The sequence below is a fragment of the Rhea americana genome, unplaced genomic scaffold (assembly GCF_003343005.1).
Source record: "Rhea americana isolate MKP2758 unplaced genomic scaffold, rheAme1 scaffold_252, whole genome shotgun sequence".
Lineage (NCBI taxonomy): Eukaryota > Metazoa > Chordata > Aves > Rheiformes > Rheidae > Rhea > Rhea americana.
Window position 1 is genome coordinate 75,566 of NW_028186371.1, and position 11,591 is coordinate 87,156.

The following is an 11,591-nucleotide window of genomic DNA, read 5'->3' on the forward strand; positions in this document are numbered from 1 at the left end:
CCATCCAGGACTACTACTCACAGAGAAGATCAGAGTGGAGTGAAACTTCCTGCCATTAGGTGGCAGTTAGTAATACAAGGCTGCATGGTCTCAACACATTCACTCAATGGGAGTTCCTGGAATGTGCTTGTAAGGCTCGAGGAAGGAAGACATTACCGTTTAGATAAGATCAGGCTTTTAGTGCTAGAAAGAAATTTTCTTGGCAAAACTCTTCATACTATTTTGTTTCCAGCTTTGATTTCTATCTTCATCATTGGAGATTTTCTTCAGGGAAGATGCAGCTACTGGAAGACCTATCTACATTTCCATAGTTACCATAAAAAATCTCCTGGAAAGGAATATAGAATGCTGGAAAAGGGTGTGKGGGGGGCATTTTGCTTTAATTGCCCTATATTGATAAAATTCACATTCTTCACATTCTATATTTTCTCTTGTGCTGATATTGTGTAGCAAAAAAATCTTTTGCTACTGAAACAGTATTTTGTTAACTGTCAGTTCATTAACGTATCAATTCTTTTGATATAAGGAATTATACAGTCATTAAACTTCAATGACTTCCAGTAATTACAGACAAATCCTCATTTGTCTTACTCTATGTCTGTTTGGCCATTCCCTGGAAAAACGGGGACAGAAAACTACAAGACATTCCTTTACTAGGTCACAAGAGCAATAAAAAAGAAACAGGTTTTGCTYGGCCTCACATACACACCAGCAATCTTTGAAAACAAGCCAGAAGTTACAAGAACTTGAGGGAGCCAGATTTCTGGAGAACAAACATCTTCAGCTCAATGTATTTGGGTTCTAGCCAAGGAATTTACAAGGAAAAGCTCCAAAACCTATTTAATATTAAAATCAAATTAAAAACCCATAAACATGCATTTTAAATCTTATCTTTTGGAGAGCACATTTATACATKGAGAGAAAAGATAAAACCTGCTGCCAAATGAAATGGCAGGAAAAACAACTTCGTACCATAGTATCAACTTCCTCTTACTGCTAAATCAGCATTTCTGGTGGACCGTGAATATGATGTTGTCTAAAATGTAATACACTGTGCAGAGTTCGTCCTGCTTAACTTGGCTGTTACCTACATATAGAGAATGTCTATTATAGTTGTGTGTAATCCTTATTTTCAATATTAAAGCAAGTTTCATTCAAAAGAAATATTTTATCTATTTAAAATACTCCTGTCTTCTAAAATACACTCTAGTGAGAAAAGAGCTAACATTAGCAGATACACAATTTGTTCACTTTCTACATATCTTACACAAATTTGGAGCAGTAACACTGCAGCTGAGGGGAGGAGATATATAATGAGTTACTCTAGACTTTAATGGGCTTTGATTTAACATATATGTTTGGTTTGTGATTCATTTCCTGCTCAAGACTGTTTTTCTGCAGACATCAAGAAACTAAGAATTCCTACAGCTCTGATAATTTGTGAGACTAAAGAATAGTGTTTCATAAACAACCAAAACAATCAATTATATGAGTATGCCATTTGACTGTGAAAACTTGCAACAGTCTTACTTCCTGCACTACACAGAAATAACAAAAATCAATTTCCAATGTAGTCAGAACTATGTTTGTTCTGCTACTCTCTACTACTAGTAGCTCTACTACTAGTAATACCCTACATTTAAAAAAAAGTGCTAGTGATTGTTAAATTGACTGTTACACAATCTGCCCCCAAATAACTAGTGTTAAAACAAAACATTAGTTTACYTTTAGGAACACTATTTCTGCTTTAAGAATGAAGTATATATATACACAATATCAGGACTAACACTGAAATTGCCTGCATTTCCCAATACATATTTTACAGTGAAATTATGTAACATGAAACCCCAAAGTAAATACAATGAAAAAAGTCTTAGTAAAACGTAGAAATTTTAATTTACATGTCAAACTATAATATATTCATAATAAAAAACTGGTGACTGAACAAGCTGCACACAATTCGTAAAAACTGTCCACGCTGTTTAAATAGGTCTATACAACCAAAGATTTACAGAGTCCTTGTGCATTTTTCCTTTTAATGCACAACTGAGTTCAAAGGTTCTGCACGAATATTCCCCAAGTCAAGAGCTGAATCTGTCTCTTCATCAATTTCACCAATGACAGCACTATGATAAAAACAAACAAACAAACAGATTATCAATTGTTGAAATCCTCTGGTGCAAATCTGGGAAACCAAAATTAACTTGCTAGTGGAGACTTAAAAGCAAAATGTTATTTTAAACCTCTATCATATGAGCTTCAGATTCTGATAGTTTTAAGTACAGTCTAATGGTTGTAATAGATTTTCTTTAGTAGTATTTGGTTCTTATAACCTACATCAAACTGATTTAGGTGAGTCTTTGAARCAAAAGCTAGACATGTTTTAGCAACAGCATAGATTTTTCAAGAGTCACGTGTAATTGTAGCAATTTATTACTGCCTAAGAAATAAGGCAGGCAAAACATAAAATTAATTTTCTTCAGCACAGCCTAGTAAAATTTYATTATTTTATCCTTCAAGGGAGAATACATTGTATTTCACCTATGATATGATAAGACTATGTGGACTAAAACAGTAGTGGACTGCCTTAGAGAAAAAAAGATGATTAAGGAAATAGAAGTCATGCTAGGTCAGGATGCTGGGAACTAGCTCAGAGGGAACACAAGTACAAACACCAACCTGTCTTCTGGCATACCCTTCTATTCTGCAGTTTTCTGCTAATAGACTTTACATTTGCCACATTTGAATTTTCTAATTGATGGTACATATTTCACTATAAGCTTTTAGTATGCGCCTTTGACACACAATGGAATCCCTGGAAACATTTTACCCCTTAAACCATTCCTTTCAATTTGTTTTTCAATAGCTTCTTTATTTTCTCAGAGTCCTCTTTTTTGAAGTTACTATTTCCTCCAGAAAAGTGCTCCAATCTACCCCTTTTCTCAATCACATCAGATGATAAACAAATCTTGATAAAAACRCAAGTCTTGACATTTCTTTTTTGAGAAATATCCATCAGAATTAGAAGATCAAAGTTCTTATCCAGACTCACATGCTGATTGCTCCAATATCCTTTTTCTCTGGTTTTCGTAGAAAGTAATCTCACTTTGTTGCCATTTCTTTCATAATGCTGCTGCAAAAATCATCGTCCTAGAAGGTCATTTTACCAGGCCTTCCTTCCACTTCTGTTGTAATACACCCACCTCTCTTTGACACATCAGTTACTCTTCTCTTTTCTCTGCTTTTAATGAACTTTTACACTCATTCAGTAATGGCATTTGATCAACTCCCACCCTTAATTAAATCAGCCACTATATCACCTTCCACTGTCCAGTTGCTACACTGTCAAGCCAGCACCTTCAAGCAATTTCCAGATTACAAAGTAATCTCTACAAACATCTTAACTCTYCCTTATTATGCCTAAAAAACCCACATTAATAGTTAACCTGGTATACCCAGATTGCTGACTTGTTGCATGTAAATACTATCTCATTTTCATTCTTCCATCTTCTGCTCCATCTGTACATTCTCCTATTCACAAATTGGGATTAAAAACATCTATACAATGACTTAAGCAAGGAAAATGCTCTGAGCTTTATACTGACCCTTTCTAGATTGCTATCAGTACATGAGTTTGTTAATTTACAGCTCAGTTAATCCAAATCAACAGTATCTTAACATTACAGTACTATTACTTCAGTAACAGCAACACAGATGCAACTTCATTTGCCTCAGTTTTGATAGCTTTATCTGTGCTACCTGCAGATACAAAGATGTAAGATGTCTTGGGTTATCAAAATGTATACATATACACGATTGTATATATAAYTGTACTCCTAATTAAATTGGTTTAAATATGAGTATGCTATACTTACACATTATCACCTCTTACGATGTATAATCCCAGTACAACCTGTTCCACTCCTTGTGAAGAACTGAACACTCGTTCATGGCTTTCATCCAAAATCAAATTAATGGTCTGATCAAAACCTTTGAGAGTTCCCTGAAAAAGCACACAAAAATTAAGTACTTATTACCTTTTAAATTTATCATCTTTGCTCTCAAGCATATCTTAAAAGCAAAGTGGCACTACTAAGGTACTACAGAACAGATGCTTTATTTCAGTTTTATTTTTAAGCTTAAATACATATAGCTGGAGAACAAAACTTTAAAAGTAGTAATCAACTTAAAAAGATTATCTAGTATTTAATATTGAGCATTCATACTAACAGCTACTGTAATCTTCAGTATCAGAAGAAAGTTTTCTCTGTGCCCATGATGTTTCTCTAGACAGTTGATTTTACTATTTCTACAGTTAATTTTACTATTTCTTGTATGGAAATTTCAGGAAAGCAAATAAACCAAAAACATAGAAATTAGATTTTTATTTTCAACAATACTGAAACCATTTTTAAGGAGCAACTTTAACTGGTGATTCTGTAAAGGAGATTAGCTTTTTTTCCACAGAAAAGCTCAAAAGGAAGAATTTCTGTGCCACTTCAATGTGAGTTTAGAAAAAAAATGATAACATAATCAATTGCTAATGGTAAATTCCACAAATCAATTACAAAATTTAAATTTGCACAAGATACTATCACTTAAATAGTAATAATAACCATTTATATCATCTTACTGTGTAACAACAATTTATATATACCGATTCAATTTAAATCTTCCAGGTAGAAAAGTATCCTGCATCACAACCAAAGTTTCCCAGGCTGGTTCCAACTAGACAGAGAATTGTCCAAAGCTAACATATTTCTGCTAAAAACTCAAATACCCTGCTTTATTTCTTACTGATTTCTCCTTCCAGAAGCCACACTAAATTGTGTACACATGTATAGAAATACATAATCCTCACGAAATTATCATATCATTAAGATAACCTTTTGTGTTTTGAATTTATCAGGAGGTGAAGAGGAAAATGTCAAAATAAAGAACAGAGAAGCAATATAAATAAAACATTATACAATCTAATACACAGTTTGTCAGTTCTCAGCTTTTCAGATTTACAGAATTCCACAAGTCCTCAGTTATTAACTTTTTTTTTCTGTAAGCACATGGAAGAAATGTTTTTAACACGAAAGTTAAGGTAGAGCGCTTACTGAATAAAGAGAGTTCTTTAGATGGGAATGAAACTGCTGAAGTGAACAAGAAATGCATTTGCTTATGCATTCCTATAGAAGAGGCCCGTTTCAAAGAGTCAAAAGAAAATGTTTGCATGTAGAAGGATATTTATCAAAAGYTCACAGGCAACAACTAGTAGCTGTTTAAAGCACATTGTACAAACTAAAACTTAAAAAATAAAGTCTGTAAAGACGTGAACATTCAAATGTTTATGCCCCAGCATTGTCTTTTCATTCCCATGAAAGAGCATGGGGGTAAAACAAGATGTGAAAAAAGTCTCACCACAATCATTCTTCCATCAGAAGTAATTACTGCAACAGTACCTGATAGTTCATTAAGGAAATGTTTTGAGGTATCTGAAACAGAGCCACTACAACTTTCTGAAACAGCCATAATGTAAGCTTTATTAGGAACTAGAAGAGCCTATAAGAACAAGAGATAAACAGCACTGTTGATAGCAACATCTGATAACAGTCAGGCCCTCTTTATTACACTAATTAGCATCAGAGTTTCACTTTAGCCTGAATATGGAGTCATAAATACACACGATTATCGTTAAAACCACACTACTAATCAGAATTCCACCTCTCTACCTCAGCGTACTGCCCTGAAGCAGAGCAGCAGACTATAAGACATTAAGTATATCACAAACCGTTTTGTAAACAAGATGGACTGCCACTTCAAGTGCTGTCCTTAAAAACAGCTTAGCAGTGGGGGTCTGGAGTCTGGCATTCGACCTTCCCTCACTCTGAAGCTCTGTCTGCCCCTGTTTAATGATTACATCTTCATCGACCTGAACGATTATAGCTTAGTACCCCTATATTTGCGAATTAACTGAAAGTAGAAATAGGTTGCTAGAGTACCAAAACCTAGCAACAAAAGGGCTCCAAGGCCACCAGCTCACAGCTTTTGAGTGAACGCTGTAAAGGTGATGGCTAAGCAGGCGTTAAGAGCCCAGGCCCGTTGTGTCCGCCTGCCTCCTCACGGCAGTATCGGCACAACGGAGCGCGCGGCGCGGTGGTAACGGGACCACTGCTCTCTCGCTCCCTGTCAGCCCCCGAGCCAGCCCCACGGGGAAAGAAACCGAGCCGGCGGGGAAGGCCCGAAGCAACGCAGCCACCCAGGGGAGCGGCCCCCAGGGGGCCAGAGGCCGCGGCCTTCTCCCAGGGCTGGGCAACGCCTCGCAGGTCGGTCGCGCCCGCCCGCCTCCAGCACCCAGCCCCGCGCCGCCCCCCGCCCGGCCGCCGGGGCGTCCGCGCGCGGCACAAGGATACGGTTGATGTAATTCTCCAACGCCGAGGTCATGGCGGCGGCTCCCGCGCTTCGCTTCGCCTCGCCTCGCGCCGGCCCCCGCAGCCACCTCCCGCGAGACAGCGCCGGCGAGATCGGCGGCGCGCGCCGCTGACGCGAGGCCCCGCGCGCAGCGCTCGCGCAGACCGGGGGGAGGCACCGACCGGCTGCCGGGGCCGCTGCGCATGCGCGGCGCGGCGGCAGGGCACCTTTCAACGGCGTAACTGCTTCGCGCTCTCGCGCCGCCTCGGCGCGCGGAGCCCCTGCAACTGCGCATGTACCGAGAGGTGGAGGGGGGGCAAGGAGAGGGGTCCGGTGGGCTGTACCAAGTAACGACGGCGGAGGGTAGTGTGGGGGGTTACGGCGTCCCCTTCACGGGAGGTGGCACCGTCCGCAGTGACGGAGCGCCGCCGCCCCTGCGCCCTGGGGGCTGCCGCTGTGGGGGCGGCGCTCGGCGCCCTGCTGGCGCTCGGCGCCGGCTGCCTGTTGCGCGGGGCTCGCAGCACGGCTGCGGGGTGGGTGGCCGGGGCTACCGTGGCAGTGCCGTCTGCAAAGTCCTCTCCAGAGGTGCTTTCAGATGATCTGATGGATCCCTGGGTGCGGCGGAGGTGGGAGACTTGACGAAGGTGGGGGGTGTTGTACCCTGATCCCATGCTGAAATGGGATGGCCCCAGGCTGGCTGTACGGGCCCACACCTCTTGGGCCACCTCTCTCATCAGTGGAGATTGTGCTGCTTCTTTGAAGAGAGACAGTAATTCAGATTTCTCAGTCTAAGCAAGTTTTACATGTTTTAACAAGCTGTGCGAAGATCAAGTAAAATGTTATCTTTATTCAAGAGTTTGGATTTTATAATTTTAGTAATCTGTTTTCACATTAATCTGTAAACCTGGGAATGGCGGTTACAAGCATCTTCAAGGACTCATACAACAATATTTRCAACAATACCATTTGGCTCTCGTGTAGCTTTACCTTTCACTAGCATTCCTCCTTTTCTCTTCCGCTGGCACATTATTTCTTCTGGTTTCGGCCTGATTATAACTGTCTTCCATGCTTCCTCGTCAGTCGTAGTAATTGTGCACTATTTCCTTAGCCTATTCAAAAGTCCTGTGAATTGGAGGAGTATATGAAATCTTCTGGACTTGACACTAGAAGAAAATCTGCAAGAATGTTGCCTGCCTAGATGAAATATCTCAGCACAACTAAGTTAAGACATTCAGCAACAGAATTAATTCAAACTGTAAAACTGATTCCATGTCATCTGCTTTAGTCATTTTTCCCTGTGGTAGATAATATTGTTAGCATGTGGCAGACTTTMAAAAATATTTTGCAGTATGTTGTACATACAGGCAACCTCTTCATTTTCATGTATTAAAAGTTGTCATAAATGAATCCCTCTAATGCTTTCTAATAATATGGCAATCTGTTGATGGATTTTGATATCCAAAATATTACATGGGTATAACCTTTTACAGTTCCCAGAGTATAAATACTATACTTAGCAAACTTTCTGAAATATGAGATAAATACCCCTGTTTAAGCACCACTGCCCAAGTAGTCTTCATTGTATCACTTTAATATGTATTCTCTTCTGTCTGCTTTCGATTGTAGACAGTATTTACTGGCTATTTATTGCACTGACTGCTTAGCTTTTCAAATATAATGCTGTATGAGAAAAGTTGTTTCAAAGCAGAAAAAAACAATAGTGGGCCATTTTCAGTCTACCATATTGTGGAATGAAGTTGTATAAATTCTGGAGTAGAAAAATATTACTTGTAAATTCATGACCTTCAGTAGACAAAATACTAGCTTGGAACTCAGAATGTKGAATTCCCTTCCTTCTCTGTCAATGAGCTTTTTGGATGACACTAAGAAAGTAATCTCATCTCTGTCACTATTTTCCAGGYTATCAGTGAGAATAGTGATTCTGATGGCCTATATAAAGGTATTTAAAATAACATTAGAGCTTATATCATCAGGAGTTAGACTGCCTGGAAGCACTGCATAGATGTTAGYAGGAGAAAACTCTCCCAAATAACATTCCAAAGAAACATGAGGAAATTAACTTTCTGAAGAAAGCTGGTTATCTCAGTGTCTAGGGGTTTCACATGTAAATTTCATAGATCTTCACATATTGAAAGACTGTCTTTGATACCTAGAAAAAATGTTCAGGTGTTTAAAGTAAAAAAAAAAAAAACAAAATTATGTATTTCATTTCCAATTCTGCCAAAGAAACACTGAGTAACTAGACACAGATCAGGTTTCATCCTTTGATCTCATTGACTGATGGAGTCCTTTAAAGAGCCTGAGATAATGTAGCAAAAGATGCAGATACAAACAAGGTCAAATTAAGGCTKTCTAAAACATCCCAGTTCTGCATTCCATAACTTCTGTATATCTGCCTTTTGACTGTAAAAGTACGTTGTGATTCTTTTTTTCAACTTACTACACCAATGCTATCTTGAGTTCAGATTTTCCCAGCCAGTACGAGTCCTACTCCCCTTTTTTTTCAATAAAGACTCTAGTAACAGATTATCAAGAGATGCAGATTTTCATTCTGTGTCTAACTCCTGTTTAAATTAGCCTAATGTATTCCATTTTCAGACAATATTTTAGAATGCTGATCATTTCATTTATGATGAAATGATTCACAGCTACTTCAAAGGAAGCAAAATAAAGGTTTTTAAGGCAAATTAGAGAAAAATGATGGACTCCTCCTGGAACCTCTGAAGATAACTGCACTGAGCCCATTTCTCCGGAATTTGTCTAGTGTCTCAGGCCTTATCAAAAACATGACAGATATCAGAGAACATGAAATACTTTTGCAACTGAGCATTACATAACGCCATCTTCTTAAGCTCGTATTACAGAAAGCGTAACTTCCACTGAACCTTATACCTGGATTGGAAGTAATTATTATGTATTACATTTAAGAGGCTGAATGTAATTTTTGTAGTGTTACATTTTCTTTTTCATACTTTTCTTTCTTCTCTATGAAAATTTTCAAAGACTCAAAAATATGAGATCATTAGGGTCAAAGATGTAGGATAAAATCTCAAATACTTTCCTGGCCACATTACCTCAATATTTGATCCCCTAAGAATCTAATTTATCTTTTCATTTTATCAATGAAAGAAGGCCTGTGTTTCTTGTTTTGTAAAAGAAGGAYTAAGACTTGAAAAAATAAGACTTAGAAAAGAAGGGCATAGCTGCCTGCCTTAAGGACAAGGTGGAGAGAGCCTGAGTAGAGGAAGTGGGAATTACACTTTCTGTAGTTCCTTTATATTGAGTGTGCTAGCTGTTGTGAAGCACCTAATGTGGCCAAGCCTGAGTATCTAACTTCAAAATCTAAGCKACGTGCGGAGAAAACATCAACCATCTATTAAGCTATTTATTAGACCACCAAGAAAGAACCTGAAACTGTGGTTAAACTACTTGTCCAGCAGAGGGAAATCTTAGCTTCCTGTTGCTCTTACAATTATTTTTCAGCAGAGAAGTGCAGTGACGTTTAAGGTGAAATGAAGAGGAAGGCTTGAGCATCATTTCTCTCTAGCTGGTCAAGATCCTTTGAGTCTAACTTTAGAAATTAAGTATCTAAGTCTGAGCATGTTGGTCTTGTCTTCTTTACAGAGAAAAATAGTTTTCTACCATAAGATGAGATGCATTTTCCACTGAAGATGTCTGTGATTCTCCATTAACTATAAAGTGAGCCTGGAGTGACTAGCTCAGACACAAATGTGTGCTTAATGCTTATCTTAGGCTAGATAAATTATATTCCTGGTGACCATAATTGCCAATGTAACGTTGGGCTTAGGCTCAGAAACCTGCAGCTAGGTACCCTTTTGCTCATTTCTGCCTTTCAGTTGCTGTAGTGCTGCCCATCAGGACACACTCAGTAACTGACTACAATGACCACAGGGCTCTCAAATAATTGAAGAAACAAAGCACCTTTGTAAAGAGCCTTTCCTTTTCTGTTACATTTTCTAGCATACAGTCTATTTGATAATTGTACTTACTCCCACAATTAAAATCAGTTCTTTATTTCTGTAACTGATTCGCCATATATTAAAATTGTAGTAGGTAGATGCTGTGTGTTATGCTTTCCACAGACTATATAACCATCTAATCATGCCCTCGAGTGTCTCTGCACACTTTCCTGCTTCTTCATGGGCTGCCAGGGCAGGAAGAAGGCCCTGCAATGGTGGCTGTAGAGTGTATTTGTAAGCAGTTCCTGTGTGTAAACTTGTTATCCGGCCTAAAGCTGCTGGGACGGATGAGTGAGTGATCTGTTGCTGCTGTCATGATGTATTGTTTATCTCAAAACATGCTGGCCTCTGATGGCTTTGCTTTTCTTAGCTATTAAGAAGTAGACAGGTTTTATAGAACCAGCCATGCTAAAGGGTGAAACAGCTTTGTAGAGTTCTCACAAGCGGAAAGGTCTGTCCACTACCCAGTCCCATGCTGTGTCAAGCTTTAATAGTTTCCCTGTCAAATCTGATGGAGAAAAGTTCCAGACCTACTGCTCCAGGCTTCCATGAAAGTTGAAGCTCTAGTATAGTCACCTGAATGCAGGAACAGGAGCTTTAAGAAATTTCTTTTAACAAAATCCACAAAATTARGCAACATCTATTTCAATCTGTTCAAGAAGAATTGCCTTGCCCAGTTGCTGCTCAAGCAAAAAAAAATAGCACCTAAGGTCAGGAATAATGAAGTGGTAGATTCTGAAGAAGAGAAATCAGGCCATAAATACTCCAGAAAAGAACTAAACATCTCCAGATCCCTTAAATCTAATTTCCTTAATCCTTCTGACAGCATTTCTTATACTTTCTAGGATTCAAAGTTTTAAATCTCTCTGATTTTTTATGTACATTCCCAGATTGTCACTCCATAAAACCAGCCTAGCCATTTAGTGTTTTTTTTTTTTTTTCCGTATCCAGGCTGGCTAAATGTATTTGATTCCTGCTTATGTCCTCAGGAAAAACATAGTTATTAGTTCACCTCTGCTTTGTTCTTTTGTAGCTGTAGAAACCTCTAGGCATACAGTATCAGCAGTGCAAGGACACAGATTTTGACTGGTAGCTGGAGGAAAGTAGAAAGATCTTGCTCATCTGACACATGACTATCCACAATCTAGCCTGAGATGGATTTCAGGTAATATATTATTATACCAAATCACA

The 11,591-nt window shown here is 38.8% G+C and overlaps 1 protein-coding gene across 1 annotated transcript; it reads right to left on the reverse strand.

Moving 5' to 3' along the window:
* Positions 1 to 1,873: 1,873 nt before the first annotated feature.
* LSM8 (LSM8 homolog, U6 small nuclear RNA associated) lies at positions 1,874 to 6,585 on the reverse strand. Its single transcript, XM_085307084.1, has 4 exons — positions 6,402 to 6,585; positions 5,410 to 5,450; positions 3,876 to 4,003; positions 1,874 to 2,126 (listed from the first exon to the last, which is right to left on the reverse strand). Exons 1-4 carry the CDS (start codon positions 6,430 to 6,432, stop codon positions 2,036 to 2,038), a joined length of 291 nt encoding a protein of 96 aa, XP_085163210.1. The 5' UTR covers positions 6,433 to 6,585; the 3' UTR covers positions 1,874 to 2,035.
* Positions 6,586 to 11,591: the final 5,006 nt, after the last annotated feature.